Source organism: Paroedura picta, chromosome 3 (assembly GCF_049243985.1).
Source record: "Paroedura picta isolate Pp20150507F chromosome 3, Ppicta_v3.0, whole genome shotgun sequence".
In the NCBI taxonomy this organism is placed as follows: domain Eukaryota; kingdom Metazoa; phylum Chordata; class Lepidosauria; order Squamata; family Gekkonidae; genus Paroedura; species Paroedura picta.
Window position 1 is genome coordinate 58,449,139 of NC_135371.1, and position 26,367 is coordinate 58,475,505.

The following is a 26,367-nucleotide window of genomic DNA, read 5'->3' on the forward strand; positions in this document are numbered from 1 at the left end:
ACAAGCAGGGGGAGGACAAAAGGGTCTTTGGAATACCTGGTTGGAGTAAGGTAGAAAACTAACTTATTACAGCCCACTATTTCTCTTTAGTCTTAATTCACATTTACAAATGTTGATGTCATGGCTGCACAATGCATAAATTCATTTTCAGCCCAAGGTATCTTGCACACACTCACCTCAAAGAAGAGACGCCTCCTGGAGAGAAATAACCAATTAGGGAACTGATACTGAATGTAAAGCCTACTTGCAAAGAACAAATGAAAGGACCAAATGACTCAAATGCATATCAAGCAGTAATTACTGGAATGAGAGGAAGGAAAAAAAAAAAGATCAACAACCTCTTGTGTTCCATTAAAGTGACAGAAGCATATAGGTCAGAACAAAAACAGCATATATAATTCAGAAAATAAGTGTCAGCTTCCCATGGAGTACAGAGTACAAGCACTGGCAGTGAACAGGACTTTGTTTATTCCGAATCTCTGAGAAGAAACCTACCACCCTATTAACACCAGCCCCAATGCCCTTCCAGAGCACAGCAAAGACTGCTTTATCCCTTCAACTGGTACAGAGTCTCTGCAGATTGCCACTAGGTGTGGCAAAATACACTGCAAATGGGTTGAGGGCTCTGAGCAACAAGTCCAAGGGCTATGTCAGCAGGGCCTTCAAATGGGGGCCAGTCCTTACATTGCAGGCACCTTCTCTTGGGGAAACAAAGCATTGGATGAAAAGGTGGGATTCCCACATGGCAGCCACCAGGGGGGAGTGGGGAGAAAGACATCTGAAGCCCAGCTGAAAGCAATGGGATTCAGGTGGAACATTACTAACACTGATGGTTTGAGCAGAAGAGTCCAATGCGGAGCCTCATTCCTCAACACTGGCACAGAAATGCCTGGGATTTGCACCACATGATCAACAGCAGCAAGCTGTGCACACAAGAGTCCTATCCAAAGACTGATGCTATTGTCGTTTGGCTTTATACGGCCGGGAACGTTTCCGCCGGTCAGGCTTCCGCTGCTTGTGGAGGCGCCCAATGCTGACTCCTTGCCGCCTACGGACAGAGATGTTTTGCTCCACAAGGCTAGCCAGCATTCCTGTATGGAGAGTTCAAACAGGAAACAACTGCTAAGTAAAGATGCTCTTAACTCCCTTTTCATACATTTCAAAACACAGCCCCCCTATGCACTTAGGGAATCAAAGTCTTGGGCATGCTGTTATGGAAATGTTCACTTGGTAGCCTAAAAGCAAGTGTCCATATATGCCAGGGATTCCCAATTGGTGTGCCACAGGGGCTCCCCAAAGGTGTGCTGCAGTGTGCGTGTGTGTGGGGGGGGGGGTTGCTAAATTAAAATTTCCCTCCTTATATGGCAGGTCAACCCAACCAGGTTTGAATCTGCGTTCCCCCACATGCAACCAGCTGGGTGACCTTGGGCTCCCCACAGCACTGAGAAAACTGTTCTGACCGAGCAGGAATATCAGGGCTCTCTCAGCCTCACCCACCGCACAGGAGCTGTTGTGGGGAGAGGAAAGGGAAGGCAAATGTAAGCTGCTTTGAGCCTCCTTCGGGTAGAGAAAAGCAGACTATAAGAACCAACTCTTCTTCCGCAAAGTAGCCAATAGTGGGCCTGGAGGGCGTCAGCCCGTCATTCAAATATTTGCTTGCCAAAGCTCCTCTAACTTCCAGTGGACCTGTTAGTGACAAGGTGAGTGTTTGTTTTAACTAGGGGAGGGGGGAAGAGGCCTGGCTTCGCTAGCACCTGTCCACAGCCTGAAAATCAAGCCACAGCTGGATGCTAAGCCACGGAATGTCCCTGCTAAGCTCTGGGGCTTGAGAGGTGGCAGAGGAGCCTGGCAAGGAGGTGTGGCACTTCTGGGGGCATGGCAGGAGGCATGGGCAGCTGACATCACTTTCAGTATGCCGCAAAGCCTGAAAATATTTTCAGGGGTGCTGTTTGGCACAACCATGGTCCAAAGGTTGAAAAAAGCTAATGTACAGCATCAACTCAAATCCATACAAATATAAACACGCTCTCTCCCCCACCATAGACACATACCCCACCTTCCACTGGAGACTACAGAATTAGAGCTATCTCCACAGTAAAATCTATGGCCAAGATAGTGGTGTTCTTTATAGCCCTGGACCTTTCTACAGCACTGAAACCAAGAATAGTAAAATATTTTGACATAGTCTCAGCAACAATAGATTTTAGAAAGCCCCAGTTTGGAGCTTGTGACAAACGGAAGAGAAAAGGCTTCTTTTTCAGCAAACTTCTAGCACACCCACTTCTCTTCCTTTAAACTGAGTTCCAGCCTAGCATCCCTATCTGTCCACAGTGTCTAAGTGCTTGCCCTCAACTGCACAGCTTTATGTAATTCCCAACTACAGGGCCTCCGCACAAGCGCGTTTGTGCCCGCCAAAATGCTGGTGGCCGCACCTCCCTCCATGCAGCGCGGCACTTGCCAGGCCTTGAGTGGGCATCATACCTCCTGCTTCTCTGTTTGCATGAACTTGGAGGCAAACATAGGATGGCAAGGAGAATTTACTTGTATCTTAGAATAGTCCACTTTAGCACAGGTAGGTTCAGAAACCCACTCCTCATAAAAGCTCTCCCTTGTCTTCTCCTAACTGGGCCACTCTCCATCCTGCCTGTTCATTTTCCAGTGCTCCACATATACTTCTTGTCTACTGCCCCCTTCTCCACTGGTGAGGTTATACTTCTGGCTCCTCCTATTCCTGTCTCATCACTCTAACATCACGTGGTTTTCCATCACTTGGCTACAGCTCAGTGCCACCTGGGTGTTGGGTCCCAAGCCTGGAAAGGTTGAAGACCACTAATCTAGGCTTTTTCATGCATTATTTCCAAGAAGAGCTAGTGTTTTTGCACCCTACCTTTTACTACTCAAAGGAGTCTCAAAGCAGCTTACAATCCCCTTCCCCACAACACAATATAACAGGAAAGCTCACACCTTGAATAAATCTCTGTTGGTCTTAAAGGTGCTACTGGACTCTGATTTTATTGTGCTACTTCAGACCAACACAGCTACCCATTTGAATCTTCCTCTCCCCACAACAGTCATCCCATGAGGTATGTGGGGCTGAGAGAGCTCTAAGCAAAGTGTGACTAGCCCAAGGTGACCCCGCATATGGGGGAGGAGTGGGGAATCTAACCCAGTTCTCCAGATTAGAGGCCACGGCTCTTAACCTCTACACCACGTTGGCTCTTAAGGAACATGACTGCCACCTTCTGCCTACCACAGATCCTGCACATTTGACAGCATTCTATCTTCATGCTGGGAACAGTTTCAACTAGGAAAGTTTCCTTTTAACTGATGCACGATCAAACTGCATAAGACCTATTTTTACAAACTAAATCAGCAAGATTTCCTGTTATTCTGTTCAGGAAAAAAAGATTTTAGCAGCAACTAAAACTAGAATAAAACTTTTAGTCAGAATTTGACTATATCATCCCTCATATACTTGAATGTAAACCTTGTTGAAATCAGTTACTTCACTTAAAAACAAAATATCTATCAGAGGGACTGCTTGCCTGAGGGACCACTTGTCTCCTTATGCTCCCTGCCGGGCTCTTTGCTTGGTAGGTACTAATCTTTTAGAGGTCCCTGGCCCCAACCTGGTGGAATGACCTCCTGGAAGAGCTAAGGGCCTTGATGGAGCTGTCACAGTTCCGCAGGGCCGATAAAACGGAGCTGTTCCGCCAGGTCTTTGGCTGAGGCTGGGTTAAGATCAACGGGCCACCCTATACCATCGGATAAACCTCTTGATGGATGGCTGTGGGAGGTAGGAGGGTTTTTGCCATCGTGGTATGTTGGGGATAGACTTGGTTTCAGGGGATTGGGGGTTTTATGGGGATTGTTTTATGTGAACCGCCTTGAGTCCTTGGAGGAATGCGGCCTATAAATCTAATAAATAACAATAATAATGTTTAGGATTGGCACCTTAATGCAAAATAAAGGGGTAACCCATTTGAGACATTCAACAGATAGAATTCCCCACAGACTCAACTTTTTGCCTGACCAAATTCTTTTAGTGCTGCTAAAGCTCTATATAAATCTCACCTTCTTGTGCCAGCATGGAGATAAAGGTGCAAATGAATTCATCATAATTGTGAGTTCTTCTCTGGTCATCAATCTATAGCGATACATCAGAAGAGCAAAAGAACCGTTCAGCCACTGTGTTCAAGCAAGTTAAAAGAAATCTGGCCAATATTAATGAATCTTTGATTGGCTGTTAAGATAAAAGCTAAGTGTACACTGCCACAATATCCAAGAGCAGCTCAAGCAATCAACAGCACACCGGAGTCCGCTCAGCAAGATGATAAAGCCCCAGTTTCTCAGTTGATGAGATGTTCCACAAGACAATGAGATTCCTAGTTCCAGGACAAAGACATTAATTCATTACAGAAAGCTAGCAGATGGAATCTGGGATATGTATAATGCCTGCTAACTTTATTATTGCTGTTTTGCTAAAAACAGGTAGCACTAACAAAATATTTATTGCCTATTCTGCTCATGCTAGTAACACAACAAAGATTCCCCAAGACACGTGCAACATGCCATTAGCATACCTTGAATTTCTTTCTTTTCTCTACTTCCTCTTTTAAAAAGGCTTCATAGTTCGCAATTTCAGCTTCCACACATTTCAGGAGTGCCAGCAGCTCCTGCCAGAGTCCAAAATAGGCAAAATATGAGCCCTTCCAGTCCCTGATTCCCAGCCATCCAAGTAGGGAGAGACAGTATGAACCAGAATCATCACAAGACACAATTTCGTGAAACATTCTAATTTCAGAACTGACAGAAAACCCTGAAACTTTGATATTGCTCAGGAGTGCCAAGTACAGCCTTTGAGATCTTAGTTTGGACAGGACTACCATCTTGTCATGGCGGTTCAGAGTCATTAACGGCTACTTGGCAGGAGGGACTATCATTGTAATTTACTGATTAGTAATGTTAGTCTCTGTCACCAGAGACAGGGTTTTGCCTTGGACTGACTAGATCAGCTAGCCAGTCTTAAGAGAGGAGGCTGGCCTAGATCAGAGTCCACTGTCCATACGCTCTGTGTGTGTACACGTACCGGGGGGGGGGGGGTGTTATTGAGTTTTTTTCCTTGTCCCAATGGAACTGTATGATATCTGATGAACACAGAATGGTGAGTAGGGGTTAAAGATTCCACCATACGATAAGAAACTCTGCACATGCTCTGAGGAATCTAGTAGCCTAGGTAACGTGTACCAAACAAGTTAGACCAATCCTTGTTTATCTGAAATTCTGTGTGCTATGTTTGGGTGTTTTCCTAGTGTTTTGTTTGGTCTCCATTTTATTATTTATTTTATTTATTTACTAGGTAAAAAACCCGCTGCACATGTAAATGCACATGCAGTGGGAGCTAGCGGGGAGGTGTTTGGGGGGGGGGACCGGTGGGTGGAGAGTCAGGCTCCTCAAGGTGCGGAGCAGCCTCCCCTCCTTGCCCCTTACTGTGGCTGCCGGCTCGCTGCTGCCTCCGCTGGACCGCTGCCAGCGGTGCTTGTCTGCAGCAGCAGTGCCGACCTGGCTGCTGTTGCTTCCTCACAACTGTGCCTGCCGCCTCTCCACAGCCTCCTGGCTGCCGCCTCCCCGCTACCTCCCTGCCACTGTGGCCGCCACTGGTGACCAGGTGCAGCAGTGGGCTGGGCAGGTCGCAGCAGCTGGTGGGGAATGCATGGCCACGCGTGTTGGGGGCGGGCACTTTACAGGCCGGCTCAATCAGGGTGCAGCCAGTTTTGCTGGCCGTGCCCAGATTGGCCCATGTAGCGGAAGCAGTGACCAGACACCACTCCACCTATAGTGGCTCTTCCCAATTATATAGAGCCACTATGTGGTACGGATTATCAAATTTTTATACCACCAACTCCCAGACCAGCCAGCTTGTGGCAACAATAAAAACATAAGACGGCAAGATTACCACCTTGCTGATATTACAATATAGTACAGTAAAATACACCCTTTAAAAACAAAGATGGCAGGCATAACAATTCCTAACAGACCCATATTCCTCACTCACCTATTTGCCTATTCCCGGCAGTGTCATTGGATGTAAACTGGGATGACCCCAGGGGGATCCAGATGCCACGAGGGCAGGGGAGGATCCGAGCTCATAGCCCAGTATGCAGCCCAGCCTCAACTGAAAGCCTTTTCTATCTCCACCACCTTGTTTTTGAACCCAAATATCATGACTGCCTTCTGTAATTTTTCCAGCTTTGGAATGTTGAGATACAGTGAACAAAACTGCACACCATATTCCAAATAAAGGCACATCATAGATCTATACATGGACATTATAATATAGTGCTCTGCAAGTATGAATCTACTGGTTATTCCAGGCTCTCAGGAAATTCACCTGGCCTCCACTAGGACCAGGGCCTTTTCAGCCTTGGCCTCAACCTGGTGGAATGAGCTCCCAGGAGAGCTAAAGCCCCTGACAGAGTTGTTAAAGTTCCACAGGGCCTGTAAGACGAATCTCCTTTCCACCAGGCGTTTGGCTGAGGCCAGGGAAAGGGTGCCCAGAGTTTCCATCTGGGGTCCTGCCCTATGGTTGGTTGCTATGGAAGATCACACCACATGAGAACTGTGGTAGGCAACGGTGGCTTGTGCGGAGGAGCTATGGGTTCTTTTGTGCTGTTTCTGCCATCTTGCTGTTACTATTGTTTTAATATTAGGTTGTTTTAACTGGGCCTGGGGTTGATTCTTGCTTTTATTGATTCTTGTTTTTATTGTATTATTGTGAGCTGCCTCAGGCTGGTGGTTGCCAGGAGAAGTAGAGTATAAATATAAAAATAAATACATACATAAATGTAAATATTTGGTTGTTTATAATAGTGTATGCAGCTTATTAGCATTTTGGAGCTTGTGTTATTACACACAGTGCTGCTTCATCATTGCTATTTAGCAGCTATAGTACAGATTGTGTTGAAAGTAGAGACACAGCTCTGGTAAAGCATAACTTTGCAAGAACACAGTCATTTCACAGACTACTGCGTCAGAATCAGAGCAAGTGGTCTTCCCTGCATGTCAGTTGTTACCCTCTACCAAAGCATGACTGCTGGATAGAGTGGGAAGCGAAGCACATACTCACTTTCGGAGAATACTTTTCCCCACAGGGTGGATCACTTGACCGGCTATGTCCCGCTTTCTCTTTGCTGTCGTTTGGTTCACCTGAGTCTCTCTCTTCTAGTTTGACAATGGCCTGAATCTCTGCATTTGATTTGCCCAATGAAGAGTTTTTCTCACTATCTGGTATCAGCGAAGACATCAAAAAGGAGGAATATTAACCACATAAAGGTTATCCAGACTAACTAATGCATTGAGTACTTCAACACTGTTCACACTTTTTATGAACATACCTGATCTCCAAACGACCACATTTCACATTCTCAGGACAGACTGGATCCTCAAACCCTCAATAGTCAAGAATTCTATTAGTGTTTCATTATATAATACTAGCTTCAAAGCCCTGGCCCCTGGCCAGGCAGCTGAAGGTGGCCTTGGGCAGCAGCTCGCAGCCAGATCAAGTGAGGCGGGCGGGGGCTGGGCAGATTGTTAGGAGGCCAGGGACAGAGCTCCTTAGCAGGCACTCAGCAGGCCAAGAGGCCCTCATTAGCAAGCCCTCCACCACGACCCTTTGCCCAGGGCCTCTCCCCTTACCTGCTGCTGGCTCCAGGCACTGAGGCATCTGGGAGCAAAGAGGCTAGAGTCCAGGGACGGAGAGTGGGAGCTGCAGGGGCAAGGCCAATCAGGATAGAGCTGGCTGCACCCTGATTGGCCCTATTCTAACTTGGATACGTCCCACCCCCTAGGCTGTTTCATAAATATATAGAGGAACAACAATGGATAAGAATATAATGATGCAATGGTCTTTGACAACAGAAACCCTTCTAATACCACCATCTATTTCCACACTCAGATAGCAGCCACTGCAATAAAAAATCTGCTACAGCGCACATAATACCAAAATTGGTATCACACAGATGGAAAGGCCAAAAACCACTATCAGAAGCTACAACCTGCCAAATCCAGAGATCTTTCAAAAGGGCTACCAACATAAAGTTTTAAAAAGGATGTAAAATAAAGTTTCAAACGCCCAGATCCATAAGGGTGGAATCGGTCCATCAAAGCTATCTCTTGAAATTGACCCCGCAGGGGGAAAAACATTTAACCTAGGCAAGATAACAGTCCTCCAATACTTCAGGGCAGTCAATCAGTAGGATTGATAGGATGACGGAAGGGGGCATAATAACACAACATACTCTACGAGCCCTAGCAAGGCAAAGGCTCCAACAGTCCTATCAAAGGAAAGCCTGGCAGCTTCAGGGCCTAGCACCTTTTCATATAACAATGAAGCAAGCCAACAAAGCTCCACAAAAATATTCCAAGGAAACAGGAACATGTTTAGAGTTTACTCATTAAAACATGTTTTTCTTAAGGTTTCTTACACTTGTTTATATGCAGGGGTACATGAATACTGTTGCTTTTCATGGGAGTTCTTTGTAGCTCTGCTTTCTACAAAGGGGCCATACCCTGAGTATCATGGGAAGAGTGTGTGCTCTGCCAGTCACATTCTCATCAAGATGCAGGACTTTTTTTTAAAACTATCACGTCTCTTCAAGTCCCCTGGCTTATCCGTTCTCTGAATAGGACAGGACAGAGGGATGTAAATGGTGGTTGAAAGTGCCATCGACCTGCAACTGACTTCTGGCAATGCTGTAGGGTTTTCAAGGCAAGAAAGGTTCACTGCTTGCCTACGTGGAACAACCCTGGATTTCCTTGCTGATCTCCCATCCAAGTACCAACCAGGCCTGACCCGGCTTAGCTTCTGAGACCTTGCCAGCCTGGATCAATCCAGGTCAACAGCAGCCATTTAAACAGCACCTATTAAACAAGTAATTTGACTGAAGACAGCAAAGTTGCAGATCAGTACTTAGCACAGACTTGATATAAGAAGGCAGTTCAGCAACTGAGTGGGAAATGCTTGCCATCTTCTCAACATTCATTGTGTAGCCTAGACTACAAGCCACTAGATGGCTCACCACGTACAAAGCTAAATCAATCTCACTGTGGAGTATCATGGGTAAGGTCTTTCCTATTAACTTTACCTGTGATTGTAAGTGGGCAGAACACTCCATCCTCCGTGAGGTGTAGCAAGCCTGTGCTGATCATAGGACCCAAATCCCTCACAGCCCGGTTGTAGCGCATACAGTCCACGCGCAGCAAGCTGTCCTCCTCCCCAAATAGCACCTTGGAAATGTGAGAGGTGACGGGACTGGAGGGGCGAGTCGGATTGGCTGACCGGATGGGGGAACGGAGCGGGGAATTGAAGGCACTCCCAATCTCAGAGGCAGTGTCCGTACTCTCGTTACTGGGGGTAGGAGATGGCTGGGAATGGGCAACAACGGCAACTGCAGTGCTTCCACTGCTGGTCTTGATAGACAGAGGAATGGAGAGGTCTTTCTGCGTTTCCTTGAGCTTCTCAGTCAGCACATTAATGGTGTTGGGCTGAAGCATGGAGAGCTGGCTATCTGCACTCCCAACCAGGTTGTCTTGCTTCCCTTGTCCCTTCCTCTTGAATCTGTCCAAAACCAATCAAAAGAGAAAGATTAGGATGTGATGATAGAGGGATAATATCGGAACAAAACACCCAGTATATAATACACACACCCCAAAAACTGCATGCCTATTCTAGAATTAAAAAATAGATATATTGTACAGGACTAGATCCTACTGAACTGTTCTACTAATGGCACAGATTTTGGTCATATGGAAAGCTTTTCTGTAGTCTGATTTCTAGGATCGCATGATCACATCGAACTCCGGAATAGGCCAGTGAGTATGGATCAAAACTCCACAATGGAGCCAAGGACAGAGACAGGGGAGGGAGCTAAAAGCCTGAGGGAATCTCCAGGTCTACAGGTAAGCATAAAATGACAAAAATAATAATGGGGGCTAGAAAATTAAAGAAAAATAAAAGCAATTACTGTTTCTTTTTTTAAAATGCCACTGAGCTCTCATGAGACTATGTTATGAGATCGCATGGGCTGGGGGTGGGGGCAGATCTTGTCAAGCAATAATGCCAAGGATTTTAAACCTGTGTCAGGGGAGAGGAAAAAGTAAAAGAGAAGGATAGAATGGGTAGATCTGGAGAGGGGCAAGACAAAATGGAACACTAAAGATATGGAAGCGGGAAAGAAAAGATAGGGGGATGAGTCAAGGGGCAGAGACTGAAAGAGAGATGAACAAAAAATGGGTAGGTGCTGCAAGAGAAGGGAAGGAGAGAGGCAGTAAACAAACTAACTAACTAACTACACAGAAACAAGGCTGGATTGAGCTCCGATTGGCCTCACCATTTACCTCAGAGCAGGATTGGCATTGCAAACCTCCTCTTCATCATCATCATCATAGTCATCTTCATCGTCAGAATACTGCTGGTGCTGCCGTACAGGAACCCGGTTCCTTCCCACTCCTGCTGCAAGGTCCTCCTCTTCCTGCAGCAAAAGTCACAGAACTACCTGAAGAACATGTTTTGGAAATTATACCCCGGGGAAACCAGTCTTTCTAGAACCTGCACTGCCTAAAGAAGTTTATCTATGGGGGATGAGTCCCTGTATAGTATCAGGATTTGAGACTTCCAGATGAAGTTTGTGAGACTCACCAGAACACAAATGCAAGCTATGCCCCCCCCCTTTCTCCAGTCTCATGAAAGATGTATTCTAGGGCTGTACAAGACATACTTTGGGGCATTTTCAGACCCACTGTGAACACCAAAGACACACACACACACAAACTTACTCCCTCTCTCATAGACACACTTCATACTTTGCTAGTTATCAAAAACCCTTTTCAATAAATGGGAATGGTCATTACAAGTATTTTTACTGACACAAAGGAAAACTATATTGCAATACTTAAACTCTCACCAGACAAGAATTCATTAGAGCTTTTGTAGTGGCAGATATATTATCAAGGATTTTGCTTCCTATGGAGATTGCCCAGAAAGTTTATCAGATCAAGAGGCAAACTTCACACTATATTCTTGGAACATTATAAGGCAGAATACAAGTGCAAATGCTACATTGCACTTCGGAATCATCCCAAGACTAGCAAAAGGTTCAGATGAATGCTGAAGACAATCCTAATTAAAAGGGTAACAATATCAGCTCACTTTCTAAAGGGTTTTTTTCCCACCTGGAGGAAAAACAAAAAACATCCAGGGAATGCCAACCAGAGTTTTGTGAACTAGAAAAGGCTTGAATTAAACACCAGAACTCAGTGTGGCTTTCCATATCAGATTGTCCCTCCATTCAGCCTTGTTAACGTTATTTGTTTTTGCCTTCAAACCAAATTCTCCCTCCAATGCCATTTTGAAAAGCAGCCTAAAAACACTACAGGTAAATATTATTACTAGATATACAAATGTCAATTTCCAAGATGGATTCTGTTTCTTAAAACTGGAACTTTCCACTATAGAATCTCAAAACTTGGATGTGAAGCAGTACCCCAAAAGCAGCTACTGAACTACGCCAGGTCTACTAAGAAGTCACTATTTCCTCTGGAACAAAGCGACAAATTAGAGCCAGAAAAGCACAGTTCAAGCAGGTTTTGCTATGCCACGTGGAACAGAACATCTATACACAACACACTCTTTACCTGCATGGGTGACTTGGCATAGTTGTGATTATCCAGGAAAGCTGGCAGCCTCTGGACAATGGGACTGGGGGTTGCAAGTGCCCCATTTATACTGCTCACAGATGGTTTATGGCTCAGCTTGGATTTGCTTGGCAGGTTCTGGGTTGAGGCAGGCTGATCTTGGCCTGTTGAATCCTCAGTAGATTCTGCAAAGTACATACATAGTCCTTTTATATTCAAAAGGAAATGCTTTTCACCACTGCCACTAGAACCTTCTGTTCCTGTTTGTCAGACATTTTGAGTATTGTTCTTCATTCAGAGTACCAGTAGTAAACCCCGTTGCGTTCTGTAATGCAATGAGCGCTAGGTCATGGTTTGGTGTGGGTTTAGTGTCTCACTTGGAAGCTGGCAACCCTAAGAGGAGGTCTCTCTGCACAGAAGTCTTGACCCAAGTCAGGTTTATGTATACCTAGGTATTGTGGAATTCCAGAACATGAACCTACACTAATCTGGCAGCCTTACCTCCTCACTGCAATGTTTTCTTGACCTGAAATAGGTCAAGGGGTGCTATGCGGCTGGTTAGGTGGCTGCAGAGGCATTATACACTTTTGAGTCCCCACTTCCAAACCTCAAGGAAGACCAGGGACAGCCAACCTTCAGGTGGGGCCTGGAGATCTTCTGGAATCGCTACTCATTTCCCGACTATAAAGATCAGCTCCCCAGGCAAAAATCGCTGCTTTGGAGAGTGACTCTGTAGCACTGTACACCAGTCTCCAGGTGGGGTCTGAGGATCTCCTGGGAGTACAGCTCATTCCCAGGCAGTAAGGCTGAAGGGAAAGCTCTTCCCCCTCATATGCGCCCCTTCAAAAGGAATGCACGTGACCACAGACAGCACTTGGCTAGCACAGTCTGTTGCTTGGCTGGTGATGTCTGCACTTCTGAAGCCTGAAGCCTACTACTGGAAACTGCAGTCCCTGCTGTTGTCTGCAAGGCCAAGTCAATGCCTATTAAAAGTGGATCATCTAGTTTCCCCCAAAATCTCACTGTCTACTTTCCTGTAAAGCTAACTACACTTGAAATTCTGAGCCACTTATGTCTCTGAGTTCATAGGAGTTTTTATTTACCAGGCCAAGCTTGAAAAAACTCACTTCAATCCCATGTCCCACCAGCCATTTACTTGTTCACTATTTACAGTTTCAGGCTGTAAATATTCTTTATTTAGATCTTCTTCACAGGACTGATACTGGTCTGTTGGTCTGTCTGCACCCCAAAATACAAGCAGTTGCTGGTAAGGGCTGGCCAAAGGCCATAGCCCAAGAGGGACACATCCACACTACTCCACCACAAACTGAGTCTGCGAGCCTCTACCATTGTCTCTACTATTGCTGCTCATCTCTAGATTATAATGATCTGCTCTGCAGGGAAAAATGGCAACTTGGAAGGCCAGTCTCTGAGGTATTGTACCATTTTAAAATCCCACCTCCAAACCTCCAGGAATATTTCCAACCCAGGGGTAGCCAGCATCCAGGTGGGGCCTGGAGAGCTCCTGGAATTACAACTCATCTGCAGAGTATAAAGATCAGCTCCCCAGGCAGAAAGGCTGCTTTGGAGAGTGGATAGGGTTGTTGTGCAAAAGAAACATTTAAGGCATTCCATGCAGGTTGTCGTGATGATACGCTTGAGGCCTATGGTACAGAGTTGTTGTGCAGATAAAACAGGAGGCAAAAGAACCTCCAGAGCAGCATCCAGTTTCATCTGCACAACCACCTTGTGTGGTAGGCTTCAAATGTTCAGAGAGTTGCGGAGAAGAGACATGCATGGCTTGGCTGCATCTGCCCTTGAGCAGTGAGGCTGGTCCCAGCAGCATTTTAAGTGAGAAGGGGCTTCTCTGTGGCCTCCCTGTCAGCCAGTGGTTAAACAGAAAGGAAAAGCTTTCTCCCCTCAAAAGGAAAGCATGCCCATGCCCTCAGACTCCCCTGCGTTGCTCTCAAAAATGTGTCCTTTCCCTCAATCAGGGGTTGTTAGAGGCTTCCTTCATAGCAGGCCTGAAGAGAGGAGGGGGTGAGGAATCCTGAGCAAGAGCAGCAATTGGCTCTGGGGGAGGGGAGGTTCCACCAATAGGAGTCTTTGGAACCTTCAGCATGTTGCCAGAAGTATGAACCACTCCTTATGTATACAGATACTCCGCAGCACTTAAGGATACATCCCTAGAATGAATCCCATACCTGCCTGTGAGCTCTCAGGGGCCAGTTGCACTCTCCCGAGTTCCAGCGCAGTAGGGGTCTTGCTGTTACCTGACTTGGACTCCTCAGAAGCCTGGGACTCCTGGGACTTCTGGGTATGAACAAGCTCTGGCTGAGTCACTCGGATTAGCTTATATGAAAAACACAAAGAAGGGGCCAAGTTGTTCACAAAATGAGAAAAACAACCACAAAGATAAAAGAAAATAATGAGACTTCCTATCGTTTAAGAAAGTTTCCATTAACAAGCTTCCCTATAAGTAGAAAGAGACTTTTTAAAAGAATGCTTGCTGGTCACCTTCCAAGCATGTGCAGCATATCAGCCACATCTGCTCCTATCGTTATTACAATAAGACTTCTGGGGCATGCAAATGTTTCAAATGTGCCTTCATTCTGAAGCAGCTGGGAACCTACACATTCCCTCAAGACATAATTGTCCAGTTCTGACATTAACTGGTTATTTTGCTTTTGGGAGCCTCCCAAAATGTCCTGTCTGGGAAATAAGATTATAAACCAACTAGTAGATTTTTAACGGAAGCCCCATTCCTCAGAATATTTCGGCCACTCTATCTCTCCCAGGTTTTCACTGTTCTTTCTTAAGATGGGGTCTGTACCATTAGGCTCCCACTCCCACCCTGCCCTTTACCTGCTGCAAAGCCTCTAATACAGTTTGCCTGTTCATCTTCAAGATCTGCAACTTGGATTCATATTTCACCCTCCTGTCAGGCACCACTGCCATCAAGTTGAAACGGATGTCATGATATGGTTCCCTGCATAAAGACCACACCTGCCATTAAGTATTCGAGCCCTTAACATTTTTTAGCAACATCTATCCTTTTGCCCTTCCAACAAAGCACAGGGTCAGTTTCTGGCACTGCACAGGACTGATGAACTTGCTAGTGTATGCAGATGCTTCTACAGGAGCATCACATCTCAAGGCCAGGTCTTAACCTTACCATGCACCTTCTGAAAAGAGGTGAGTACCATTATTGAACCAAAGCCATGTCTACAGAAGTTGTCTCTTCTTAAGTACACTTCTAAAGTTATCACAAAAACCTATTAAATGCTCACTTCAGACTGATTTAGGTATTTACCCAGCTGTAGCGAGTCCAATCCTCTCCATGATAACTCTCCTGGCTTTGTCTGTCCATTCCTCATCTTCTGCCCAGGGCCCTAAAAAAGAAGAAGACACAAATAAAGACATTTATGGAGAAATGCTCCTCCATTCAATTACTACCAGGGCTTGCCCTGAGGGGGCTTTCATCCTGTGCAGAAGTAATGAGGAGTGTAAAAGCAGAAAAACATTACAGGGATCAGTCATAGAATCATAGAGTTGTAAGGGACCTCCTGGGTCATCTAAGACTAAGAATAGACTTGAATTGTCCACATGGATGAAAGGAGGATTCTAAACAACACATGCTACCTGCAAAGTCAACTCATACAAGAAACAAACTCCTTGTTTAACCTCCAGGGTTAATAATGCTGAAAAAGAAGCAGACAAAAGAGAAGCAGACAAAAGTGAAGGCAGGCTAGTTAACTCCACCTGTTATGCAATTAGCACCAACCATAACTTAGTCACCTTAACCGTTCAAAGTGTGGATTTCCAAGGGGTGTTTTTTAGGAGAGCACTGCAAGACATGTTTTGATATTACTAAACTGATACTAGCCATTCAACAGTAAAAAGAAAGAAGTAACCATGCTAAACTACTAATTGTTGATTATTTCAAGAAAGCAGTACAGTGTGGTGGCAAGAATCCTGGACTACCACCATGGAGCCCAGGCTCAAATCCTGTCTCAAACCCTGAAGGCTACTGGTTGACTTAGGGCAAGTCACTGACTCCAAAGGATTGTTGTGAAATAAAATGTGAGAAAAAAATTAAATATATACCTCCAAGATACTCTTGGAATGAAGCTGGAACAAAAATTAGAGATGACTAGAATCATCTTTCAGGAAACTTAATTAAGCAAACTTAATATTAACAGCACCCTAAGTAAATCAGACTGATAAGGAACATGATTTCTAAAGCGTGCTATGTGTTGCTAAGAGCTCCTGAAATCATAAGTACACTGATTCCTCTATACCAGGGGTGGCCAAACTGTGGCTCTCCAAATGTTCATGGACTGCATTTACCATAACCCACTGACAGCATGGCACATGGTTATTGTAATCCCTGGATATCTAGAGAGCCATAGTTTGGCCACCCCTGCTCTATACAGTAATGGAAATGATACACCGTCAGAAACCTGATGTGTCAACATTTCCTAGGCTGCAGCTGAGCCAGCACACAAGTTAAGGGGTCTCTTACCATGGTCAATGGGATAAACCTTCAGGCCATCCAGTTCAAACAGCCTTCCCTTGATGGGAACATAGCTGACAAAGTGAAATGCCTCCATGGTCCGTACAGCACTGATCCCATTCTGTTTTTCTGGCAAGTGCCGTGGTTCTGGCCTGCCAAAACAGCAAACATCCACATAAGTCAGGGAAGATGGCTGTACTTCATTTGATAGAAAATGGTGTCCTACCATCCCACTTACCTAGCATGACTGTTATGAGCTTTGGCCAGTTCTGGGGCATTTCCAATTGCATATCCTTTGCTCTGGAAAAATAAAGAACAGGAAAAAGGTACACCAGATTCTTTCAAAAACAAACAATGCCCCCTCCCCCTACACAATCACCCAAAGTAATTTCCTTTCTTGTATAGAAGGCAGGGGAAAAAGTTCAGCAGAATTCATAAGAGAACACCTGGAGCATTAGCACTGTCAGACAGCAGACACTCAACATGAACAAAGTTTACATTCAGAGTCTGTCAGTAGTTTCACTAGCAAACCATTTCTGCCAAATAACCAAACTAGTAATCCACAATTACATTTACCAAAAGAGTAAGGAGCCTAGTGAACCAAACTACCCACCCCCAGCCTCACAGGATGAAAACACTTAAAATGGTTCAGCACAGAATCTCCAGCTCCTGTTCCCCTAATGCCTCCCTAATGCTTGCAAACTGGTATGTATACTTCAGAAAAGATCCTTTTAACTGCCAATGCAAAGTCCCATTACCAAAGAAATAAAGGAATAGGTCAAGTGGTAGAGAAAGGGAATGCCATCAAGACTGAAAATCTTACAAAAGCACCAAAGGAGATCAACAGCCCACAACGAGCTTAATGTGCCCTCATCTGCACACTGCCGCACCATACCTCTGGACTAAATCCTTTAGTGAACTCCTTCATTCGGCTCAAAGTTGGCCCCAGATCCACATTGCTGCAGTTCAGGAGGACACTCAACAAGGCATGTGTGGCACAAGAATTGGGAATCAGCTGTACAAAAATGAGACAAAGGAACATTTATATTCAGTGTGAAAAATCAATCTTCTATCAAAATAATAAAATAATAGTAGGAGTAGCTAGGCTGGGCAAAGTTGCTTCTAAAGCAATAATTTTGATCAATAATTGAAGCAAACAGTGCCTTAAGCAAAACTTGCATTATTTCTACACAGTAACAGATAGAACAACAAAAAATCATGAATCAAAATGCCATGAAGTTCTTCCCCTGCTAGGAGGTCCACCCAGTTATTCTCCTAGCAATTATACAGACTAACCTAGTCAGGACAGATCACTGTAATTTATTTATAGAAAATATCTGAATCCAAGGTGGTTACACCATGCTACTTAATACAGTAGCCCACTTGCTCAACAGTAAAGTCCCTTAAGACGAAGTGCAAGAAGCTAACGGGGGGCAAATTCAACAACTACTGCCCTCTTTACATCCAAAATCATCCCTGAACATGAAGATGGAAAAAGAAACAGAAAGGTAAAATTATAACATATCCTCATACTCAAAGAAGTACATTGTCTTAAACATTTCTATTCCACCTCATCCTGCATTCTATGCAATTTACAAAGCCATAATTTAGCAATTCCACTCCCCAGCTGTAAGATAATAAAATACAAGGAAAGAATTCCTTGTAAAAATGGACTGCCTTGCAAAAAACTGTCTGTGAATTTCCGTTCGGAGCTTTCTGCAGCAGTCTGTCCCATAAAATTAAAAGCCATAACAAAAAGGGTGAAATATTATGCCCAAGAGATTTGCACCTGACAAGTGCAGGGCATTGCTTTTAAAACCCTATTTTCAGAACCTAATGTGGTACATAAGATCATTGGTATTGAACCATCAAAAAGCTGGATTACCTACAGATACGGAAATCGATGCTCACTTTGTCCAGGTTAAGTGTGAAAGCTGGCATCAAAGCAAGAAGTAAGGAGACAAACTATAGTAAGAAATGAAAATGGAGGTAACTCATAATCATTGCAAGGACAGAAAGTAATGATGGGATGGGGTGAGACTGCCCTGACTCCAGCCATGAGAATGCTGTACTCTGGCCCTAATTTCTAGTAAGCACTAGAGTTTAACTGACTGAAGATAATGTCCCATGGTCGGGAAAGCCTTACTTCTTGTATCAGACGAACAACTAATTCAGCAAGAAAGAAGGCATTCTGTGAATACTCCAAAGCAAAACTTTCTCCTCAGTATTATGCATACTGTAGAACTGATCCTAGAAATATGTCCTGAGTGTGAGACATAAAACTGGCTCAAAATAAGCTCTGGCTTGCCCTTACTTTGGAGATTTTTCTTTTTTCCCCCACTCATCTCAGCTTACCTGATGAGCAAAGAACATGTTATTCACAATGTCATCATCAATCACAGACGTCTCATCTACCAGTGTGGAGACCTTCCGTCGGGACCTGCGCTCCTCGATCCATTTGAAGAGGAAGATGAACCCATAGACTGGTCTGAAGAACATAACAGAGACAATGAGGGAACAAATCTACGCTGGTCACATTACAAACTACTAAAGCAAATTCATTCACCAGGACCCATCCCTGTACACCCAAATGCTGACAATCAGTACAAAAAGATATTATCAGAAATTTAATATGGAGATATTGCTCTTCATTTTATCAATGCCTTTATCCCATTACATCTCTGAACTATATCTATTTTTGCACCACAACATATTATATCATGGGAGGTTCACACGTGGTACCTCATTTGGCCTGTAGCACCTTAGCATAAAAACTCTTGTGATTTGAATGCACTAGGGTATAATAGGGTATTATTTCTCCTTTATTCATGGACTTTACTCCCACCCCATCCACAAGTTTGCCTCAATGTCCCTATGGCCTCAGCAAGAGAAGGAAGAGGGTTCGTCTCATCCATTTCTTCCTCTCCTCAGTTCCCTTCCTGGGCAGCATGGAGCAGGACACTGACAAATCCTCCCTTGAGCCATTCCATTTTCTTTCTAAAGACCATGCTGTAATCAGTACAAGCTCCATCGTGGCTTCATTACTCTAAAACAGCCTTCTCAAATTTTTTACCATTGAGAAAACCCTGACGCATTCTTCAGGCATTGAGAAACCCCAAAAGTGCCACAATTGTGCAGAATATTGTTGGGAAGCATTGCTGTGTACATGCCCATCCAGGGCCCCACCCCCCTCCAGGCCCATCACTGGCCATTTTGGGAGGGGGGAGGAGAGTCGACATGATCATATAGGTCAAATCACCTGATAAATGTTCAGCAAATTTTAAAAAAATATATAAACAACTAGTATCAAATGGGCTTTGAAAGGGGCGGCAGGCAGGAGGGCGTGAGAGGGTGGTCGTGGCTCCCTTTGGCCCACAAAGCGGGCTAAAGGGAGTGGAAAGCTCCCCCCACCCCACTCCCTCTCAGCAGGAGCGTGCCTGTGGGCCGCAAAGCCCTGTCACTGCCTCTCTCCTCGTGGGTGACAATGGAGGCCGCAGCCACAAGGCTTCTAGCAGGCAAGGAGGGAGGGAGGACCTGGACAGACCGGGCCCCAGGAGGCTGTTTCCCAAATACAAGGGAGCGAAATAGTGTTAAGGATTAGTTAACCCAATTGGGAAACCCTTCCACGCTATCAATAAACCTCCGGGTTTCATGGAGCCCTGCCTGGTTGAGGAAGTCTGATCTAGAAAGAAAGATCTTCCTCCTCATGAGGAGCTGATATGACTGCTGGCATAGCTGGGACCTGTCTTTTGATCTCAGCTGAGGCACTGTTAAGTAGCTATAGGTCTGAATGTGGCTTTTTAAAGAAGCCACATGTGAAAAAGAAAAGGAAGAGCTGGGGGGTTTTGTACCCCACTTTTCTCTATCCTAAGGAGTCTCAAAGCAGCTTACAATCACCTACCTTTCCTCTCCCCACAGCAGGCACCTTGTGAAGCAGGTGAGGCTGACAGTGCTCTGAGAGGAACTGTGAATAACCCAAGGTCACCCAGTTGGTTTTATGTGGAGGAGCAGAGAATCAACCCCAATTCTCCAGATTAGAGGCTGCTGATTTTAGCCACTACACCTCTCTAGCTCGCAACACATGTGGTAGAAACTGACCAAATGGGCATAAGCTCCTCCCCACCCCCCGCCGCCAGCTAGCCAGCCTGGACTCTATGGCCTGCCCCATGAGTAAGTTAACATTATCTACATATTTTTTGTTATTGTCATTATCAGTACTGACATGATTCTGTTCAGTGGTCTTATGGCTAGCTCTGAACATCCAATTCAGTACCACGCCATGAAAAAGATTAATAGAAAACCTGCAATAACTTCCACGTAAAAAATTAACAATTGTGAATTGAAACAAATTTGAATTCAACATGATTTTTTGCAAGCATCAGGGCCAGTTGCGCATCACAAAAAAGTTATTTTGGCTTTCAACATCATTGTTAGTTACTTACCCTTGACATTTGCTCTGAAGATCATATATTTCTTCAACTTGCACCCCTTTAACACCTACCAAAAATGCACAGTAAAAGTGAGTGAATGGAAAGTCCTGTAAAAATGGCCAGACAGATGACTGATTACTTACCAAAATCTTCTACTAGAAGAGTGAATAGCCCTGTGAAGAAATAAGAAAGTATTACTTACTGAGAAGCACACATGTTCTGTAGAATACAACAAAAATCACAGATTCTACAATCAAAGAATATCGGGGGATGCCTTTCATTTCAGACTCTGCACAAAATTCACATGTATGTCCTTTCAACTCCAAGTGCACAATACAAAGATGAACCAGTTTAAAAATCACACATGCCTTTAGTTTAGTTCATGGCCATATGCTAGCTGCTATTATTGTTTCTCCAGCTTACAGGTACTGCTACTGTCGCTACTTTTAGCCATCAAGAACCACAGTGGCAGTAACACGTACATCTTATGTTGCAGTAGGGGCAACAAGAGTAGAATCGATAAACAAGGGAAAAAGCAATCCTATACCCTGCAGCATCAACGGGAGCCACCCAATGGCTCCAGTGACACCCATCCCGGCGGAATGCTGGTCATAGGATGAAGAGAGGAGAGGATGGATGGCTATAAATTAGCTAGAAGATGTTGTCAGGACTAAAGACAAACACATGCTCCACAAACACAGCATACACATTTGTGTTTGGGACAACATGCAGAGCAGCAAGAAAATCTACTATGAGTATGATGAACATCATCCACCTTTCATCTATGGGAGCTAGAACAGAATGTAGTGTGTGTTGATGTGCAAGCTGAATTTTCGTTATCATAAGACAGAACACCACTACCACCCTTCCTATCGCTATTTCTAACTGCACTTCCACAGAGGTATCATTAATTTCAGTGACTTTTCTTTTCAAATAAATGACGGAATTGCATCTCACCAGATAATTACACAAGATTGCTTCTCCATCCAAACTTTGTTTCTATGGGAACTGAGAGATGTTCAGTTGGGTTGGAAACTAATCCTTCATAAATGTGAGTTTGGAAAGAGGAGCTACATTATGGACCATTTAGGATCAATGCAGACTGTCTCTTTGCACAGTGGTCCCCAACCCCCGGTCCGGGGACCGGTGCCGGTCCGTGGATCAGTCGGTACTGGGCCGCAGCTCCTCCTCATCCTCCTCCCCGGCTGCTGCCTCAGGGGCTGCCCTGCCACTCTGCTGCTGGCTCACCTTTGGTGCTCTCCAGCAGCCGCCATGGCTGGGGCTGCCCCTCGGCGCGACACTGCGCTGCTGCTGCTGGCAGCGTCCCCCAGTGAGCAGCGGGAAGTCAGTGGTGCTGGTAGGAAAGCAAGTGGAGCAGGAGCTCAGGCAGCAGCAGCGACGTACCTCGGCAAAAGTCTACCCCCCCCCCGTTGGACCTCAGTAAAATTGTCAAGTGTTGACCGGTCCCTGGTGATAAAAAGGTTGGGGACAACTGTCTTTGTAGGTTTACTAACAATTAAAGGTAAAGGTATCCCCTGTGGAAGCACCGGGTCATGTCTGACCCTTGGGGTGATACCCTCTAGCGTTTTCATGGCAGACTCAATACGGGGTGGTTTGCCAGTGCCTTCCCCAGTCATTACCGTTTACCCCCCAGCAATCTGGGTACTCATTTTACCGACCTCAGAAGGATGGAAGGCTGAGTCAAGCTTGAGCCGGCTGCTGGGATCGAACTCCCAACCTCATGGACAGACGCTTCAGACTGCATTTCTGCTGCCTTACCACTCTGCGCCATAAGAGGCTCTTTTACTAACAATTAAGTGTTACTAAATTTAGCAGACTCTCAAGTAAGTATACACAGGAGTGCAGCCTTAGCCATTTTATTTTCTTAGAGTTTAAAAAGAGGAATTTTTTCATACACTTCAGTGCATGCTGGTTCCAGGTAAAATGACAATTCTGATCTGTTTTGACAATTCAAGGTGGTGTTTTCCAAGGTTATACTTTTCTATGAAACAATTTCCACCCACATATGTAAATATAATGTGTTTATCTACAGTTATCAGAGCTAATCAATCATGTTAGATGGGATACATGTAAAATATGAACATCAACAACCTCCCTTCCCCCCAAAAAAACCTCCACTCAGTTCAGTTGCCTAAGGAAGAACTGAAAAATTAAAGGCCATCTTTGCAGATGATATAGTTGACACCTGGGTCTAAAGTCTGGATCAGACTTATCCAGGCTTGTACATGATCTATCTACCATACCTTCTTTTACTAATATTTAATAATTTATACCCACATTCCTTACAACCCCCTCTTTTTTATTTTATTTGGGACAATAAGATTTATGTTATGTAAGTATGTAATGCTATTTAGAATCTAATTATCTGTTCTCAGGACAGAATAACATACTCAGCACGGCTTGTCACTTGTGGGGATTCCTCCATGCCTGGGTGGAGGCGGATGGGGCTAACAAGATGATGATGATGATGTCATCCGATCAGTCGTGTCCGACCCTCAGCGATTCTATAGGAAAGTCTCTGTCGTGTGTCTCTGTCAATGACTGCTTCTTTTGGTTGGTTCATGGTCATCCCTGTGTCGGCTTTGATCGTGTCGAGCCAGCGGGTCCTTTGGCGATCACGTTTCCTTTTGCCACTGACCATGATGAGCATTAATGATTTTTCTAATGAGTTTGATCACATGATGTGTCCAAAGTAAGTGAGCTTTAGCCGTAATATCTTGTTTTCTAATAACATCATTGGTTTGCTCCTCTCTAAAACTGTCTTGTTGGTAACTTTGGCTGTCCATTTGCAGCATTCGTCTCCAACATCATAATTTGAAAGCATCTATTTACTTATTTTCAAAACTAGGAAAGTGTCTGCCATTAATCACTAACCTTGCCATTTTTATTCCTCCAATGTTTTTGTAAATGACAACTGAACCCACAGGATTGATTGCCTTTTCTAGCAAAGAATTATCAATGAATTATCACAATTCATTTATAAGTGTGTTTCAACATTTTTTCAATATTTTATTTTCTACGGGAAGGATACATCGCCATAATACCAGGAATCCACTGCAGCACAGCCTTTCACATTTCCAAATACATTACACTCTTCTGTAGTGCTACCCTACATCATTTGCTATTTTTTGCACCCTTGACTTTCTTTGCTTGCTACCAAATATCTGGGCTGCTCTCTCACATGAGTTTTGAAAAGCAGATGGGAGGGCTGATGGAGCAGGATAGGGCAAAAGAACACATTCTTCGCAATGTCAACAGAGGGCAGTGACCTGGTAAGAGATGGGCAACAACATGGGGCCCACAGCACCACAGGTCTCACATACTCAGCTGCCCACGGGGAAAACGAAGGGAGTGCGGCAATTGACCAATGCTTCTCGTTGGCCCCTCCTGGCCAACTTTGTCGGACCCCCCACGCAGGCGCACCAGCCACTGTGCTGCCGTCATCGTTCGCATGGCAACCCAGCCCCTCCCCCCGACCTGGTCCCAGAACCTCTCCAGGGGGAAGAAGCCCAGCAGGTCCTCAAGGCCCAGGGCTTCGCCTCGCCTCCCTTCCCGGGCCAGGGACTCACTTACTCACCGGGGTCGCTCTCCAGCTCCAGCCAGCCCTTATTCATTTTCCCCGGGGCCAAGCCTCAGCGCCATGTCCGGCCCCAAGCTGCCTTCTCCGCCAATAGCCCACCCTCCTAGGACAACAACACAACCCCTCAGGCTTCGCAACACCATTACGTCATATCTGTGCGACGGCCGTTAACAGGCCGTCAGAGTCCTGACGCATGCGCTCAGAGAGAAAACGGATTGCGATCACGTGATCTGGCAGGAGGGCGCGGCACTTCCTCCTCACGTAACTGGCCAGACTATCGTTCGTTACCTTGTGGGCGGGGCTTCAGAGTATTCTGCCCTCCAATCCCGAGGCTTCTAACTTTCCTAGCTGACGTCTGAGTCGCAAAGGGATCATCAGCGCAGCGCTGAATAGGTCTTCTGAGGACCGCGCGCCCATAAAAATGGTTTTAGGATTGCACTGTAAAGTTGCAGGCGTGCCGGCTTAAATTGAGAGCAAGCCCCATGAAAGTAAGAGGGTTTTATTTCTGCGCAAACATAAATTGTCTTGCACTTTAAGGTAGGGAAATAAAAGGGGTTGGGGGGGGGGGTCACAGCTCTCCCCCTTTTATTTGCGGGTTGTAAACCTTAGCCAGGAATGTATCAGAATAATAACTCTTATACTATTCTACATTCCTTCAAATAAATAAATCGTATTTCTATTTATGGATTTGGAATTTAATGTTTTCTATAATCTTTTTAAAGTGTGTTGTCAAACAGGAACATGGCCATCCAGTAGATAAACCAAAATATCCTATCCTAGAATAATAATAAAACAGTTTGAAAAGGGGGTTGAGGACTGAACAAAAAATTAAAAGTCATGGCTTTCAATATATATCACTTCAACATGTCAGTGTAACTTGAGGTTAACAGCCTTACTGATGAAACAGTGTTCAGTGTCTTCTCCAATCCCAATCCAAGAATGAAGGATTTTCTGTTATAATAGACAATGCTAAGAATAAAAGACCTTAAGAAGTTGCTGGATTTTTAAACTCGAGTTCTTGGCATGACTCTACTCCAGAAGTGTGACTTCTCTGCTATGAAATTCTCTTTCTGCTTCCTAGCTTATGAAAATAAAAAATGATATTTCAAAAGATGCCAAAGAGAAAACAGCTTGGAATTTTTTTAGAAAGGCCACACTGGAATTCATGCACAACTGGGGACAGAAAATAATGAGAACCAGATTTACCACAATGGCAATTCAGATCCATGAGGATTTAGTTACATTGGAATTGCTGTCCCTGATATTAATACAACTTGTAAAAGACTTGAGGAGCTGGGAGTAGCATTTGTAAAAAAAAACAGATGATGGTAAAATGGCTTTTATCCAGTATCCTGATGGCTATTGGATAGAAATCCTGAATCCTAATCACATGGTGACTTTTATTTGAAATATTGTACAGTGATCTTTCATTTATGAAAATATTCAAAAATGTGCAGCTGTTGTGAGGCATGTACTGGATTTAAGAGAAGAAAATTTATTATAATCACTGAAGCCCATATGATACAATCCCCAAGTCCGGTCCTCCCACTCTTGTTTGGCTTATCCTGACTATTAGCATAAACATAAATACCTTCTGGAAGTGCTATTATGTACTTGTACAAAAATTTTATTATTTTTATTTATTTCATTAGCTAGATTTGTAGGCCGGTGCTACTGGCTGGCCGGTGGCTAACATTAAAATTCAGTACATATATAAAACCAACAACATATCTTACAAACAATAACCCCCCCCCCAAAAAATAACTCTGCCCCCCCAACTCTCCTCCCCCTTGCTGTCAGTACCCAAAAAGAAGATGCGATCCAGATAGGGAATCAGTTGAAACAAGATTGTGAAATCTTGTTCATAATTCTCTTTTCAGGGTTTTCTGAATTTAGGCATACTGCCTTTCATAGCCTAAAAATTAGGCAGGGAAATTGATACATTTGCATTATTTAGAAATTCTGAAAAGACAACATAGTAAACTTACATTTGTAAAGACAGTATAAAATGCAGAAGTCTTTGTTTCTTTTTTCTCTGATGGGGACAACACTCCATTTGAATGTATTGGAATTTGTTCAGATCTTAATACATGATGGTATTCTTGCAATACTTTGCAAGTACTTCAGTT

General features: G+C 44.5%; 1 protein-coding gene and 1 pseudogene across 3 annotated transcripts; one reads left to right on the forward strand and one right to left on the reverse strand.

The window, feature by feature from the left end:
- Nucleotides 1-445: 445 nt before the first annotated feature.
- On the reverse strand, nucleotides 446-24,443 carry BAP1 (BRCA1 associated deubiquitinase 1). Of its 3 annotated transcripts, XM_077325860.1 has the most exons (17): nucleotides 24,236-24,443; nucleotides 20,781-20,810; nucleotides 20,650-20,704; nucleotides 18,563-18,695; nucleotides 17,103-17,222; nucleotides 16,446-16,507; nucleotides 16,217-16,359; nucleotides 15,005-15,083; nucleotides 14,557-14,680; nucleotides 13,896-14,043; nucleotides 11,692-11,876; nucleotides 10,396-10,529; nucleotides 9,144-9,616; nucleotides 7,127-7,284; nucleotides 4,584-4,676; nucleotides 4,075-4,147; nucleotides 446-1,091 (listed from the first exon to the last, which is right to left on the reverse strand). In XM_077325860.1, the coding sequence occupies exons 1-17, from the start codon at nucleotides 24,270-24,272 to the stop codon at nucleotides 958-960; spliced, it is 2,181 nt and encodes a 726-aa protein (XP_077181975.1). In that variant the 5' UTR covers nucleotides 24,273-24,443; the 3' UTR covers nucleotides 446-957. The 3 variants fall into 3 exon arrangements, with proteins under 3 accessions (XP_077181975.1, XP_077181976.1, XP_077181977.1); XM_077325861.1 differs by lacking the exons at nucleotides 20,650-20,704; nucleotides 24,236-24,443 and having other exon boundaries at nucleotides 20,781-20,799; XM_077325862.1 differs by lacking the exons at nucleotides 18,563-18,695; nucleotides 20,650-20,704; nucleotides 20,781-20,810; nucleotides 24,236-24,443 and adding an exon at nucleotides 18,093-18,111.
- Nucleotides 24,444-25,102: 659 nt separating this feature from the next.
- On the forward strand, nucleotides 25,103-25,973 carry LOC143831125 (lactoylglutathione lyase pseudogene; annotated as a pseudogene).
- The last annotated feature ends 394 nt before the right edge of the window (nucleotides 25,974-26,367 follow it).

What these genes read in the sequence shown, in the direction of transcription:
- BAP1 (XM_077325860.1), bottom strand. Translation starts at nt 24,272, where the DNA reads ATGAATAAGGGCTGGCTGGAGCTGGAGAGCGACCCCG. An exon ending in ACATGTTCTTTGCTCATCAG is followed by an intron (nt 17,223 to 18,562) that starts GTAAGCTGAGAT and finishes ATTTTTGTACAG; the next exon opens with CTGATTCCCAATTCTTGTGC. An exon ending in CTCCATGCTGGCACAAGAAG is followed by an intron (nt 1,092 to 4,074) that starts GTGAGATTTATA and finishes CTCTCCATACAG; the next exon opens with GAATGCTGGCTAGCCTTGTG.